General features: G+C 43.1%; 1 protein-coding gene across 1 annotated transcript in view; it reads right to left on the bottom strand.

Moving 5' to 3' along the window:
- HPSE (heparanase) overlaps positions 1-5,914 on the bottom strand; it is a 50,441-nt gene extending 44,527 nt beyond the window's left edge. Inside the window, exon 1 of the mRNA XM_032239734.1 lies at positions 5,595-5,914. Coding sequence (XP_032095625.1) covers positions 5,595-5,821 — 227 coding nt within the window. The 5' untranslated portion in view covers positions 5,822-5,914. The remainder of the gene's footprint in view (positions 1-5,594) is intronic.
- Between the last annotated feature and the right edge of the window lie 11,063 nt (positions 5,915-16,977).

Here is a 16,977-nt window from a genome sequence, read left to right as displayed (position 1 = left end):
AAGAGCTCAATAGCCCGGCTATACAGCATGGCCACTGAGACTGGAAATGAGGCATAAAAATGACTTATTAATATGCATTAAAATTAACAAGTAATATATTTCCATTTCCAGGTGTTTGGGCCACCCGTAGATTCCAAAGAGAGAAAATACAGTTAGACTAAGCCAGGTTTGGGATTTTAGCAGGAAGAACAATGGGACAGGGATTTGGGGTTATTATCACAAGAGTGGTTCACAAGGTAGATTAAGAAGCTCAAATCAGATATGGAAGAAGTAGAGAGAGAAGGAAGCTGTTCAGTGGAGGTGTTTAAAAATTGTTATGATGGGAGCTACAGAGTAGGAGAGCTGTGGTCTGGCTCTCAGAAAAAAAAGGTGCCCTGCTTTTTAGTATTTGCCAATTCCCATGGTAAATATTCTCACCATGGGTGATTTCCAGATACCCACAGGATGCCACTGAATGCAGAATTGAGAAGAAATGCCTACAATTCATGAGCTGGACAAGCTGGTTCTGTTACACCTTGAGTGTTACATTGAGTGTAACATTATCTGTTACAACATATAAAATAATGTGAGAGTGAAGAAACCAAGACAGTTTATGTAGGCAACTTGAAGTCATCTAGGATGATGGTGAGACTTGGAGGTGGAGACAAAACTGTGAGATCAGTGCCAGTCTTCAGTTAATAAGAGGGAGTAAGTAAGAGAAGGACAGGGTGCAGTGAGCAGGAGCGCTGGGTGAGAGGCCAACGTGGAGATGAGGAACAACACACTGGAGTCATGGCATCATCCATAATTCACATCAGGCTAGTCCAAACTGAGCGTTTAGGCAACAAAGCTACCTACCTTCTTTCACTTCATCTCAAAACAAGTCAATGAAGCAAGTAGCATCATTATCATCATTTTAAACAACAGGAGGTAATTTGCCAAAGTAACAAGTCAAAAGGGATTTGAACTATAGCAGTATGGAGTTCAAATTAGTGGGTTATTGTCCAGAAGCCGGACTGGAGAACAGGAAAAGAACTGGACTATGGGAGAGTGTGCAGCCGCTACTCAAAAGGGCTACAGGGAAGACAGTGTCTTCAGAGAAGAGCCAAGTCATAGCTTGGACAAGGAGGTAGAGGAGATATTCTGAGAAGGCTAGAATAGGGTTACCCCACAAAAAGCTCCTATTGTTCCCTTCCCCATTAACCCTATCCACTGTACCCCAGGGCATAGTGGATAGGGTTAGTGGGGAAGGGAACGATAGAGCTTAATAAGAGGGACAGCACTTTTGGGGGGTTAGGAAACATGAGGGATGTGATTGTCCCCAGCTCTTTGTTTCCCTTTGGCCATGGATATTTCTGCCATCAGTAGGCACATGGCGGAGGAAGGGAGGGGGTCTGTGCCTCTTTCCAATAGTGGTTATCAAAGCATGTGTTTAACATTGATAAGTAATTTTCCAAATGTGAAAAGCAACTCTGTCTATGAAGATGCAAGAATCTAATAGTGAAAGTTATGAGTAAATATTTATCAAATCGGCAAAAACAGATAAACTTTGCTGAAGGAATATAAGCAAATTGTGATGAAAAGCAAGCATAGTTGCATTATCACTGAGATTGCTGTTTGTACCACTTTGACTCTGCAGTACTTAGGATTTCTACCGCTGACAGCACTATACTTTTTGTTACGCTTGTATATGTGTCTTCACTGAAATGCAGATCCGTACTGTCCACTACCATAGCACTAGCTACATGTGTCTACTGAGTGCTTGAAATATAGTTAGTCTGAGATCAGGCACAGTGGTTCACACCTGTAATCCCAACAATTTGGGAGGTTGAGGTGGGCAGATCACCTGAGGTCAGAAATTCGAGACCAGCCTGGCCAACATGGTGAAACCGTCTCCACTAAAACTACACAATTAGCCAGGCATAGTGGCGCTTGTCTCTAGTCCCAGCTACTTGGGAGGCTGAGGCAAGAGAATAACTTGAACCTGGGAGATGGAGGTTGCAGTGAGCCGAGGTAACATCATTGCACTCTAGGCTGGGCAACAAGAGTGAAACTGTCTCGGAAAAAAAGAAAAAGGAGAAATATAGTCTGACAAGTACTGTAAGTAATACATGCCAGATTATATAGACTTGGTTCGAGAAAAGGAAATAATTAATATCTCACTAATATTTTATATTGATTACATGCTGAAAAAACATTTTGGATATATTGAACTAAATAAAATTATTAAAATTAATTTCAGCTGTTTCTTTTTACCTTTTTAATATGGCTACTGGAAAATTTAAAATTACATATGACCTTGCATATGAGACCCACATTCTACTTCCATTGGACGGTGTTGGTTTAGGGCCAGGCTCTCTTTGGAATTCTGTACACAGTTGGGCTTCAGAAGTATTTTGACTGGTTTCTTAAATCCCCTGGGGGAAGAGGACAAATTGAAATATTTTTTTTTTCAAATTTTAGATTGCTCTACCACTAGTATTTAAGTTTTGTGTACTTTATCTTCTCTGATTGCAAACATGAAAAAAAAATGTATTTGCCATCATGGAGACCAGAACCACGCCATATAATTAAGTTTGCTTAAGCCTCTTTGAAGTACCTTAAATGAAGGTTTGGACCCTGATGCTTCTTTTCATTATATCGATCTTTCAATTCATTTCCAAACAGTCTTTTTCTATCATATCATACTCTCTTTCCTGTAAAAAATAATAACTGCTAGGCCAGGCACAGTGGTTCACACCTGTAATCCCAGCACTTTGGGAGGCCACGGCGGGTGGATCAGGAGTTCAAGACCAGCCTATCCAAGATGGTCAAATCCTGTCTCTACTTAAAACTACAAAAATTAGCCGGGCACAGTGGTAGGCTCCTGTAATCCCAGCTACTCTCAGAGGCTGAGGCAGGAGAATCGCTTGAACCCAGGTGGCAGAGGTCGCATTGAGCTGAGATCTTGCCACTGCACTCCAGCCTGGGTGATAGAGTAAGACTCCATCTAAAATATATATATATTTTACATATAATGCTTTCCCTTTTTATGGGTACTATTGTCTCATGTGATCAGAATTTAGTTTCAAAATGTGGCCAAGTTACTTAATCTCCCTGAGCTTCAATTTCCTCATTTTTAAAATGGGGATGATAAAAGTAGTCACCTCATAGTGTTGTAGCCTAGGCTAAATGGTTTAACACCTAGAAGGTGCTCAGAACAGGGCCAGGCAAATGACAAGAACTCAGGAAGTGCTCACTGTTTGTGTCTGCCTCTCTTTCCTTATTCCTTCAGCTTTTCGTCTGAGCATCTCAGCTCTTGCCATCCCACCCACACATCTTCACTTTTGAGGAACTGTAATAAATAAACAGGCGTCCTATTCTCCTCTACTGTGGGCCCATAGAAAGCTTAGTGCTGTCTTCTGAGATGGCTGGCCGCTTGGGGCCTCTGCCCTACTGGGGAGATGAACCCTCAGACTCTAATTTAGAAGCTAGGTCTTAGATGAGGAGAAGGGGTTTCTGCCTTTTTTAGGTCTTAGCAGAGAACATTCTGGGTGTGCTTGTTGATGCTTCTGGGAAGCAGGTATGGCAGATGGCCTCTCCAGGGAAGGGGGCTGGAACAGACAGCAGCTAGCCTTGGAGAGAAGCATGTATGGACAGGAATAAACTGTTTTGTAAACCAGAAAAAAAGTTTTATCTATCACATGTTATGCTCTCTTGGTATTTCCTTATACTCAAGTCTTTAACAGAAAGGTGCAAGGCGCGAGGGGGAAGGGTGCTCTGGGAAACTAAAAGATGTTTTTAAGAAGAACGAAGGTATCATCCTCACTAAATTGCAGAGTGGAAGTTCTACATGTTCGGGGGGGTGTTAGTCAATTGTGGGGAGCTTGACTGATGGCTGATCAGGTCCAGACCCTGAAAGTCATACTCTGTTTTTTCTTTTGGGCCTGCTACTCTAGGGGGGAACCTCCATCTGTTCTTTCTAGGGGACATGTGGGGGAATATGCTGGCTGCAACAGAAGAGACCTCGAGTCCTCACATTTCAGCAAATGGACATCGACTTCATTCTCATTTTTAGTAAGCTCCCCCCTCAACTCCAGCAAGCGAATACTGGGGTCCTGAGATCTGGAGCTCTGTGGTTCAGCATTTCTCTGGAATAATCTTCCTATTCCCAAACTAGTTGCTGCTTAGTATCAGCTTCCTATCCTTAAGGGGAAGGGCAAAATGTGAGGGTTCCTTCTCACCAGAAAATTCTAGTGCCACAAGTGAAAGGAGAGGTTAACTATGATCCAAAGAAACAAAGCCGGTGAATGACTACCAAACAATTCCTTTAAGCGTCAAACACTTATTATGGGTCAAACACTGTGAAGCTCTTAACAAATCATCAAATCCTCTGGCAGTAATCCTTGAGGCAAGCTTGAGAAATTCCATTCTACAGCTGAAGAAATGGAGGGTTGGTGTAGCCAAGAGACATGGAAAAACCAAGTCACTCATCTTTGCCAGAGCTGAGAGTCAAGCCAGGATGGTCTGTCCATCTCTTAATCAGTACATTACCCATGAAATTGGCGCTGGCAACTATAGTGTAGGTTCAGGGAGGACAGCAGCTAAGTATTTGACACATGGTGATCTTTCCCTCTATCTTGGCTGGTCAAGATGTGGTCATTACTGGAGGCTCCCAGGGCCTACATAAAGGGACTAGGTAAGAAGCCTAGAAGACCTGAGGTTGTCCCTGTAGCTCCCCATCTTGGGGTCAGCCTGCATTCATGGGGCAGGAGCTCTGAACTTGCATCAGGATCCTTCTTTCTCAGGTAAGAAAAAAAACTTAGAGCTGATAAGGCAGCACCACATTTTGCAGCCCCATTTTGGAGAGACATCTTTTTGTTAGGACTTTGTAAGTCACTGCAGTAGTCCCCTCGGTCTCATTTATTATTGTTCTATGAAGCCCTGTTCATCTGCCCCCACCCCAAAAAAAAAGAAAAGAAGAAGAAAAAGAAATCTTCCTAACAGAGTTTAAAAGATGGAAGCCTAGGCACACTGTTACTTGTCCTACACTGCACAGCGATTCAAGCACTCTCAGGCCTCCACGTGCACCTGCCAGGTTCCCCTCCTCATGGGAAGAATGTACTGGAGCAAGTAGGCAGTTTCTTTTTCAAATTTCCGCTTATACTTGACATTACGTGGTGCTTAATCAACACAGAATGAAAGAAATGAAAAGGCTTATTTAGAATGAGCGCTAAGCAATGTGTACACACGGACTTTAGACACCGGAGACTCCAAAAGATGGGACGGTGGGAGAGGGATGAGGGATGAGAAATTACCTATTAGATACAGTATGCGATTCGGGCAACAGTTACACTAAGAGCCCAGATGTCACCACAATGCAATATACCCATGTAACAGAACTGCACTTGTAACCCCTAAATCTATTTTTTAAAAATGATACCCCAAAAAGGTGGTTTGGGGTCAGAGAGTAAGGGAGAGAAAGGGAGAATGAGAGGCGGGAAGAGGGGTGGGGCGAGGCAGGCGGGGAGGTTCCGGTGTGAAGTTGTTTCCGCGCAAAAGAAGAGTGGCTGGCAGGGCAGACATAGGTGTCAGGAGGACCGGGGTGGGGACAGGACCAGGAGGCTGGCGCTTACCCCAGGAAGACGAGGAACCGCGGGTCCGTAGCCAGGTTGGCGTCGATGGTGATGGACAGGAACGAGGGGCTCACCAGGTGCAGCGGCTGCTGGGTGAAGAAGTCCAGGTCCACGGCGTCCTGTGCTTGCGCGGTTCCGGGCAGGGCGCCCGGGAAGAGGGCACCCAGCGGCCCCAGGAGCAGCAGCAGCAGCGGCGGCGGCAGCGCCGGCTTCGAGCGCGGCAGCATCTTTGGCTCACCTGGCTGCTTCCCCCGCCAGGGGCCGCGCAGCGGAGAGTCGAGAGCTCGCGCACTTCCTCCCGCGGAGCCCCAGCGCCTTTTTCTCCTTTCCTCCGCCCCGTTCCGCCTCCTCATCCCTCCCACTGCGCCCTCCATCCCTCCCACTCCTCTTCTGCATCCCTCCCACTGCTCCCGATCCAACCCCGCCCCGCCTGCCCCGCTCACTCCCATTTCCTTGCTCTCTTTCCCCTCTGTGGCGGTCACGTCACTTACGAAATCACCCACACCCACTTGAAGGGAGCGGAGATGTCCGGGATCCAAGCTCCCGGGAGGCCTGGGGAGGAGCGCCAGGGGAGCAGCGTTGGGCACCCCGACCCCGGACCCAGCTTCCTGACGCACGTGTCCTGCGCGCGCTCGTGGGAACCCAGCGTTTCCCACTTCCAGGTCTCATTCTGGTGACGCCGGGTCTCTTTCTGACCCTCGAGTAAAACCTCTAATGGAGCATTCATACCTTCCCCTTCCATCTAGATTATAAACACTTCCCCGTCACTTGAGCCAGCCAAAATCTGATTGTCCTCTTGCCAGGTAATTTCTCAGTTCTTTTACTTTTGCCTGAAAAAATCTGACCTCCGCATACGCTAAACTGCAGCTAGAAAGAAATCAACCGCCCAAAATTGTTTATCCACTTCTTTTGAAGGCAATAGTTAGCAATCTTAAAGTGTTAGTTGCTCCAATGTCTGGAACTCAGGACCTGAAGCCCGCATACAAAGTGTAAAGTACGGAATGTCCCTGAGTGTGGTGCCTTTGCCAAATTTCCCCTCTGCGCATTTATCTTGGGCTATTGGTCTGACTTTTCTTCAGCTTTACCTTGGTGCTTACAGTGATGAATAATCATAGCGAACATCGCGCACTCAGTGCTTACTGTATGCCTAAGTGTGCTTTACCTGTGCTCTCTCCCCTTCTCACAACCCCTGCGAAGTGCAGACTGTCCTTGTTTTACACCCAAGCTCTGAGACAGTAACTGGGTGAAGTGTCCGAATAGGGATGTGAATGCAGTTACAAAACCTCGAGCAGATGGCAGTCTGTCTCAGCTGAAACGCAACTTCCCTCAAGGAAGATTTCTCTCAATCTCCAGGCTGCAAGTCCCCATGGCAGACTCTCATAGCATCCTCAGTTTGTTAGACTGCCTCACCCATTTGCTAGTATTGTGACATTACTCAACATTGGCTTCATCTACTAGATTATACACTCCATGAAAATAGAGATCAAGTTTGTCTTATACGCTGTGCTAGCCACAGCTCATGCGTGTGACCATGCTTGGTGCTTAGTAAGAGTCCAATAAATACTTGTTGAGTAAGCAAATAACACGAAAACCCTTAGATTTTTCCACTTGAGACTGTACTACCAATAAAGCAACAAATAAAAATTGTTTTGAAATGCATATCTAATTTGCAGAGATCAGGCCAGGCGTGGTAGGTCATGCCTATAATCCCAGCATTTTGGGAGGCCAAGGTGGGAGGATTGCTTGATCCCAGGAGTTCAAGACCAGCTTGGGCAACCTGATGAAACCCCATCTCTACAAAAAATACAAAAAATTAGCCAGTCATGGTGGCATGTGCCTGTGGTCCCAGCTACTTGGGAGGCTGAGGTGAGAGGTTCGTTTGAGCGTGGGAGGCGAAGGTTGCAGAGAGCCTTGATCACACTACTGCACTTCAGCCTGGGTGACAAAGTGAGACCCTGTCTTAAAATAGTAATAATTATTATCATTATTATTTGCATAGATTTACCTATTCATAAACAACTTAAAAGCTAAGCTCCTAGTAAATTTTGCAACTGAAATCAGGTTCATATCCTATAATTACTGTATACATAAGAAAAAAATTCACATATAAACACCATGCTACCAGGAGAGTGTAATAATATGGAAAGAAACACATGGAGTTGGAAAAACAGCAGCAGTTTCTTTTCCACATTTGTCATGACATTAATCTTACATCCCACCCCATGCCCCTGCCTCCTGTTGTGAGACAACAGTCACACCGATTTCTTTAGCATATTTGGGTAATTTGAAAAGCGGACCATTGCAAGTTTTCTAAATAGTGCATCCTTGTAGTCTACATGTGAGTTACTAATATGGAAACTGGGGGCCAGGCATGGTGGCTCACACCTGTAACTCCAACACTTTGGGAGGCCAAAGCAGGCAGATCACTAGAGCCTAAAAGTTCAAGACCAGCCTGGGCAACATGGCAGAGCCAGGAGTGGTGGTGCGTACCTATAATCCAAGCTACTCAGGAGACGAGGCATGAGAATTACTTAACCTGGAAGGCAGAGGTTGCAGTGAGCCAAGATCACGCTACTTCACTCTTGCCTGGGCGGCAGAGAGAGATCCTGTCTTCAAAAAAGAAAAAGAAAAGAAACTGGGAAAACATGAACAAGGAGGCAGAGAAGCAATTTGCACACAGGATGATCTGTTGGCTGAGATCAGATGAGTTTCTGGCTCCTGCCTCTAAGTTAGTTTGATTTACAATGTTCGATATGGGGACTATATGGATACAAAGGAAGGAGATACATATAGGAATATTAATAGGAACTGTCATTTCAGAGATATTTTATAAAAAGACACCTTAGTTTTTATAGGAAGTTACAGCTACATACATCTTAGCTAGAGCCCATTTTCAAGCTTCTTAGCCCTGCAGCTTGGTGGGATGTATAATCTTGGGCCAGATTGTCAATCTCCAAGAGCCTCAATTTGTTCATCTGTATGGTAGGGATAATAATACATATTTCATAGGATGTTTTTCTTTCTGAGAAAAGGTCTCACTCTGTCACCCAGGTTGGCGCACAGTGGTATGATCTTGGCTCACTACAACCTCCACCTCCCATGCTCAAGCAATCCTCCCACCTCAGCCTCCCAAGTAGATGGCACCACAGGTGTGCTCCACCATGCCTAGCTAAGTCTTTGTATTTTTGGTATAGATGGGGTTTTGCCACGCTTCCCAGACTGGTCTCAAACTCCTGAGCTCAGGAGATCCACCCACTTGAGCCTTCCAAAATGCTGGAATTATAGGCATGAGCCACTATACCTGGCCTATAGTCTTTTTTAAAAGAATTAATTGACAATATATGTAACACAGCTAGTTCCATCTACAATATGAAGCATGTGTTTAAGAGATGAGAGATTATTTTTAACAAAATTATTACCTCCACTTAATCTTTACAATAACCTTGTGAAGTAGGTTTACAGCTTTCTGATTCCAAGCCCAGAGTTTTTCTGCTATCTCACCCAGATTTGGGGACTCACAAATTATGTGATGATAATGATTTAGAAATAAAAAACTTCAAATGAACTAGAAAGTTTATATGAAACCTTTATTAATTATAGGGCCCGGTACAGTAGCTCACACCTGTAATCCCAGGGCTTTGGGAGGATAAGGAGGAGAATCGCTTGAGCCCAAGAGTTTGAAACCAGCCAGAGCAACCATCTCTGGTTTAGTGAGACCCCACCTCTAAAAAAAAAAGTTTTTTAATTAGCTGGGTGTGGTAGCATGCACTTGTAGTTCCAGCTACTTCACAGGCTAAGGTGGGACACTTGCGTGAGCCCAGGAGGTAGAGACTGCAGAGAGCCATGATCATGCCACTGCACTCCATCCTAGAAGTGAGACTCTGTCTCAAAAAAAATTAATAAATAAAAATACAAAAATAATTATAATGTGACAATCATTTTCACATGGCCTGTGGATTGATTTTCAGTACTGGCATTGTGTTTTTAGGGATTCACACAAGGTTTACCTGGTCAACAATTACAAACACTTGTAAAACAACAGACTGATTTCAGGATATTTTCAGAAAATAATAATCTTATCACTTGTCTATTTAGAAAATTAAGACTTTTCTAATGTAGAAATCTCTTAACAGGGACAAATTTTAGGCATCTGTAGTTATCTCCAGGAACATAAATGGTTACAAATGTGTTTTGAGTTACTGGGTTGTGAATTCCTAAAGTTAAGTTTTGCTTTTAATTATTTGGCAATCGAACTATATTTCAAAGCAAGGACAAACTGAGAGAAAATTTTTGCTGAATGGTGAAAGGAAGGAAGTTAACATCTATTGCATGCATGGTGTTCTACAAGGTGCTTTCACATATTTGTTTATTCATCTATTCATTCAAATAGTTATTGGGTGCCTACTATGTACCAAGCACTGAGCTAAGCGACAGTAAGCAGCAAGCAGGAATGGTTCCTGTACTCTGAAGTCTTACTGGGGAAGTAGAAGGCATTTTAAAAATCACAGGCTGGAGGTGGCTCATGCCTATAATCCCAGCTCTTTAGGAAGCTGAGGCAGGTGGACTGCTTGAGTCCAAGAGTTCAAGACCAGCCTGAGCAAAGTGGTGAAACCCCATCTCTGCCCAAAATACAAAACTTTAGCTGATGTGGTGGCATGTGCCTGTAGTCCCAGCTATTCAGGAGGCTGAGTCAGGAGTATTGTTTAAGCCCAAGAGGCAGAGGTTGCAGTGAGCCAAGAATGCACCGTTGCACTCCAGCCTGGGAGACAGAGACAGACTCTGTTTCAAAAAATAATAATAAAAATGAATTTTAAAAAATCACACAAAAGTGAAATTGCAAGTGTAGTAGGTGCTCTAAAGGTGATCATGGTGCTTTACACGTGATTTCAACTTTGGGAGAGATGGGGAGAGGGGTCATTGAGGATGTGACATTTAAGATCTGAGGCCGGGCGCGGTGGCTTAAGCCTGTAATCCCAGCACTTTGGGAGGCCAAGGGGGGCAGATCATGAGGTCAAGAGATCAAGACCATCCTGGCCAACATGGTAAAACCCCATCTCTACTAAAAATACAAAAATTAGCTGGGCATGGTGGCGTGTGCCTGTAGTCCCAGCTACTCGGGAGGCTGAGGCAGGAGAATTGCTTGAACCCCAGAGGTGGAGGTTGCAGTGAGCCAAGATTGTGCCACTGTGCTCCACCTGGCACCTGGCAACAGAGTGAAACTCTGTCTTAAAAAAAAAAAAGATCTGAAAGGTGCATAGACAACTAGGTAGAGGGAAATCATTCAAGGCTAAGGGGATGGGATGTGGAAAGGTCCTGTGGTGTGTGAGAACATGGAGAATGAGGAGACTGAGAGAAGGCTAGTGTGTCTGGATCACAGAGAGCAAAGGGGCAGCTGAAGATGTAGGAACAAACATTGCTGAGCCTTGCAGTATTTTTAGAGCAATGAGAAGCTATTGAAAAGGCTTCAAGCCTGGAATGAGTGCTGTGATATGATCAGATTCATATTAAATTAAATTAATTTATTTATTTGAGACAGGGTCTTACTTTGTCACCCAGGCTGGAATACAGTGGCATGATCTCAGCCCACGGCAGCCTCCACCTCTTTAGCTAAAGTGATCCTCCTCCAGAGTAGCTGGGACCACAGGTGCACACCACCACACCCTGCTAATTTTTGTGACTTTGTAGAGACATGGTCTTACCATGTTGACAAGGCTGGTCTTGAACTCCTGGACTCAAGCAATATGCCACCTTGACCTCCGAAAGTACTGGGATTACAAGTGTGAGCCATCGTACTCAGCCTCAGATTCATATTTTAAAAGGGCAAACTATAAATATTCTGTTTCCTCTCCTATGTAGATGCCTGTTCATAGAACATGGATGTGCATTTCTCTATAGATATGGAGTTTCTATTTTATTGATTAAGCTTATGTGTGTATATATCTCCATGTATACATATATACACATCAGCTTATACACACAGTACACAATTAATATATATTTCTCTCTGTGTCTGTGGGCAGTTCGGTACTGGGTACTGGGAATCAGCATGTGAACTAGAGGATGCCAGAGAAAGCAGGAAGCATCTCTAGAGCAAGAAGATTTCATAAACTCATTGACCACACAGTATAACCAGATAGATTATTATCCTGCAGGTTGAAGGATTAGTCCCTAAAGAGCTGACTGCCCAAGTTTGGTCACCTGTCTCTAGCATATGAAGGTCCTGGAAGATGCTAATTACACTCATGTCAAAAAAAGCACAATGAAGTGAATTGAGGGGGACATTACTTATGTCACCTTCAGGCTCTGTAAATGGTATAAACAGTATACACACAGGGGATATGTGTGTAGGGAAAACGCTCTCTCTAATCTTGCTTTTTCCTCTACTCTCAAACCACAACAATCATCAACATAAGATGACTTCTGTGACCAAAGGTATGTGTGGTTTTCCCCACACACACCAAGCAGCAGACACCAGCTGGGTGTTCTTTAATTCGGTTCTGACACTGTCTACTATCGTGTCAGATTCCACAAGTTGAGCGCTCAGTCCCCAAGACTGCCTCACCCTTTCACACTAGTTGCCACGTCTGGGCTTCTGGAACTTCTTATCAACTGGCTTCAAGTTGGGGCTTCCATGGCCCCCTTTTTGGGTTTGACTAATTTGCTGAAGTGGCTCACAGGACTGAGGAAAACACTTACATTTATTGGTTTATTATAAATGATATTGCAAAGGATAGAGATGAAGAGGCATGTAGGGTGAGGTATGGGGGAAGGGATCGGAGCTTCCCTGCCCTCCCTGGGCACCACTCTCCAGGAACCCTCACATGTTCAGCTATCTGAAAGCTCCCTGAACTCAGTCCTCTTGAGTTTTTATGGAAACTTCATGATGTCAGCACTCCCTCCCCCAGGGTACATGGCAGGATTCTCACTAGGGAGGGTCTGAACACCCACAATCAGAAGGGCAGATTGTATTAGTCCGTTCTCACACTGCTATAAAGAAATACCTGTCTACGAATGAAAAAGAAAAGAAAAAGAAATACCTGAGACTTGGTATTTTATAAAGAAAAGAGGTTTAATCGTCTCATGGTTCTGTGGGCTGTACAGGAAACACAGCAGCATCAGCTTCTGGGGAGGACTCAAGGAACTTACAATCATGGCAAAAGGCCAAGGGGGAGTGAGGCACTTCTCATGGCCAGAGTAGGAGGAAGAGAGAGAATGGTGAGGAGCTACAGACTTTTAAACAACAGGATCTCAGGAGAACTCACTCACTATCATGAGAACAGCACTGAGGGGATCGTGCTAACCCACTCATAAGAAACTGCCCCCATGATTCAATCACCTCCCACTAGCCACCACCTACAATGCCAGAGATTACAGTCCAATGTGAGATTTGGGTGGGGACATAGATCCAAACCATAGTAAGAAACATTAGAGTCCTTCCTTGGGGCAGGTGAAAGGAGGGCAGGAGAAGGTCAGAGGCCACTCCTGAGGCCTAACGCACCCAACATTATAGCCAAAGACTCTAAGAGGGGCTATCAGAGTTACGAGCCAGGAATCATGAATGAAAACCAATGTATATCATAACACCATAGCATGGAAGGAAGAATTCTACCAAGGGCGTTGAACATAAGGAAGTGGTTGGGGTAGGGAGATTGGGAGAAAGTGTCCTATGCTGATACTATATGTAGGCTAGACTCTCTACTATGTGCTTGGCTTTTGGCTAGATGTCAGTTTTTGGCTCTCTCAAGAAATATGTGCTTTGAAGTAGAGCAAAAATACATTCTGTTTTGTGGACTCCAAATAAGGAGTTAATAAGGAAGGTGGACTGTGTAGGAAAGACTGCTTGTGGAGGATCTCCTTTATCACTGGTGACTAAGGCCTTGTAATCGCTACCCTTTGCATTCAGATTCAGCCAGAGTGCGTGTGGGAGTGGCCAAAGACCTGGATGGGCAATTGCCTCTACAATTTTAATTGAATGGTTCAGACATTGTTATGGTTTGAATGTGTCCTCCAAAGAGCACATATTGAAATTTAATTGCCACTGTAACTATTAAGAGGCGATTGTAACTTTAAGAGGCGATTAGATCATTCATGGATTAATGCTGTTATTGTAGAAGTGGACTTGTTATAAAAAGAACCAGTATAGCTCCCTTCAGTCATTCTCTTGCCCTCTCCTTCTACCTCCCACGTAGGACGATGCAGCAAAAGATCCCCTCGCCAGATGTGGGCTCCTCAATCTTGGACTTCCCAACCTCCAGAATTGTGAGAAATCAATTTCTGTTCATTATAAATTACCCAATCTCAGGTATTCTGTTACAGCAGCACAAAACAGACTAAGATAGGCATGATTGTCCAATTATTTGAATATTGTATTAGACTTTGTCATTATTTTATGAAATGAATAGCAAATGGAAAATGCTATTGATAAGCAACATGGGTCTCATTAATTTACTTCATTTGCAACCAGGTGGAAAAGCATTAGGCGTGCCAGTAGAGACAAATCTTTATCCTCAGTCTGATATTCAAGATTTAAAACAGAAGTGAAATATGCTTTCACTTCTGAAGAAAAAACTAATACTAAAGAACCTATTCAAGAATGCTAAAAGTAACCTGATTTCAATACCAACTCAAATAAACCTTATTAAAAACCATTTATGAGGCAATCAAGGAAACATGGGCTAGATATTGAATAATATTAAACAAGTTATTGTTTATTTTTAAAAGACGGAATATTGGCATTGTGGCTATTCAAGTATGCTTGCTTTTCATAGATATCTGCTGATGTTTTTTTTTTTTTTTTTTTTTTTTTTTAGAGACAGGGTCTTTCCATGTTGGTCAGTCTGGTCTCGAACTCCCGACCTCAAGTGATCTGCCCACCTCAGCCTCCCAAAGTGCTGGGATTACAGGTGTGAGCCACCGCGCCCGGCTCTGTTGACGTATTTACTGGTGAACTGACATGATGTTTATGATTGGCTTCAACATAATTTCCAAGGGAGAAAAGGAGTAGGTACTGATATGGATAAAATAAGACTGACTGTGAGTGAACAATTATTGAAGTGGGAGATGGGTACATGATGGTTGTGGCAGATTTTATTTTTTAAATGTGGCAATAATGTTTTCCATCCATGTTCATCTGTAATTTGATTTTTCTATCATCTCATAGAAAGGCAAGGATGTATGCCCTTTCCCCATGAATATTAGGCAGGCTTTAATAAAGGAAAACAAATAACACAATGTGACATCTGAGGCTATTCTATACAAGACCACGCAGCTCCCACCTGATTCTCTTGGCATGCTTATTTTTCAGACACTACCTCTTAGAATACTCTCTTTAAGAACCCAGGTGCCATATTATGAGAAGCTCAAATCATGCTGGGCATGGTGGCTCATGCCTATAATCCTAACACAGCAGGAGAATCACTTGAGCTCAGGAACACAAGAGCAGCCTGGGTAACATAGCAAGATCTCATCTCTTGAAAAAAAAATTTAAAGAAAAAAATTATTTAAGAAAGAGAGAAGCTCAAGTCAAATGGACAAACCATGTATAGACATTCCAGTCAATAGGCACAACCAAGCCCAGCCTTCAAGTTATCCCACCCAGAAACCAGACAAGACTGAAGCAACTTCTGGGTGATCCTAGTCCCAGTGATTCAAGTTACACCAGCCTTTCTAGTCTTTCCAGTGGAAGGCCAGACATCATGGAGCAGAAAGAAGCCATCTCTACCATGCGCTGTTCAAATCCTGATCATCAGAATCATGAGCATAACGGCTCTTGATTTATATCATGGATTTGGAGTAGCTTGTTACATAGCAAAATATAAATGAAATTGGACTCTGTTATGCCATTCTGTTTATTACTTTTGTATATATTTGAAATTGTCTGTAATAAAACATTTAAAAAATTTTTATAGGCATTAAAAAAGAATGCTAGAAATATGCCATCAGATTTTCCTAAAAGGCAAGATGCGATTAGGAATTTTATAATGATTTTAGCTCTCTGGAGTCAGAGTCTTCCTTACAGTATGGAAAATTTTCACAGACTCCTCAGTCATACACATTGCAGCATGTGTGAAAGTCAGTGACTGTCTGGATGGGTTTACTTGTATTAAATGGGAGAGAAGAGAGTATGGTGAGTAGCCAGCAGGGAGACTCCAATATTCTAAGTGAAAAGGTCAAATTAGAATAAATTGCATCTTCTAGGTGGTTTGCTAGATTTTATATATAGAAAACTATCCCAAACCCTTATTTCTTCAAGGATTTGGGGATTTGTGACAGTCTTTCCTCCCCACCCCACCATAGTTGGCGAACTTCCCAGGAGTCCTGCAGAAGGGGCTGATAAACTAAGTTAAAGACCTATGTACTTATGTTTTTTTCCCTTTGTTACCTGTGCTTTGTGAGGGAGTATATTTTATTTTCTTCCAAAATGGAAACAGCTTTATTTTATTTCTGTTTATAAAGTGAATACATATTCTTTTTAAAAAGTTAGTATATTTAGAAACCATCCAATTGTCTAGAGATGGATGAATGGATAAAGAAAATATGGTATATAGAAATGGTCTTCAAAATGTTCATGGAAAATATGCATTATGAAAAAACTATGCATGGAATTTGAATTTTTTGTACCAAAATAAACTCCTACTAGCTTGTTATAACATGTCTGGACAGGCTCTAGCTTGGTGCACTAAGAAGGATAAGACATCAGATTGAAAAGAGCCCTGTATTAGTCCATTCTCATGCTGCTATAAGGACATACTCGAGACTGAGTAATTTATAAAAATAAAAGAAAAGAGGTTTAATTGATTCACAGTTCTGCATGACTGGGAAGGCCTTGGGAGACTTACAATCATGGTGGAAGGGGAAGCAAACACATCTTTGTTCACATGGTGGCAAGAGGGAGAAGTACAGAATGAAGTAGGGGAAAGCGCCTCATAAAACCATCAGATCTTGTGAGAACTTACTCCCTGTCATGAGAACTGTATGAGGGGACTGCCCCCATGATCAAATCACCTCCCATAAGCTACCTGTCCCAACATGTGGCGATTACAATTCAAGATGAGATTTAGGTGGGGACACAGAGCCAGGCTATATCATTGGTCTCCCCTGATTTCCCAAATCTCATCCACCCCTGATCTCCTAAATCTCATCTTTTCACATTTCAAAACACAACTATGCCTTCCCAACAGTTCTCCAAAGTCTTAACTCATTTCAGCATTAACCTGAAAGTCCAAATCCAAAGTCTGATCTGAGACAAGTCCCTTCCACCTATGATCTTGTAAAATCAAAAGCAAGTAAGTTACTTCCTAGATACAATAGGGGTATAGGCACTGAATAAATACATCCATTACAAATGGGAGAAATTGGCCAAAACAGAGGGGCTACAGGCCCT

This window comes from Sapajus apella, unplaced genomic scaffold, assembly GCF_009761245.1.
Source record: "Sapajus apella isolate SASKATOON/1434 unplaced genomic scaffold, GSC_monkey_1.0 scaffold45, whole genome shotgun sequence".
Classification (NCBI taxonomy): Eukaryota; Metazoa; Chordata; class Mammalia; order Primates; family Cebidae; genus Sapajus; species Sapajus apella.
This window is presented reverse-complemented; position numbering and strand designations above follow the sequence as displayed.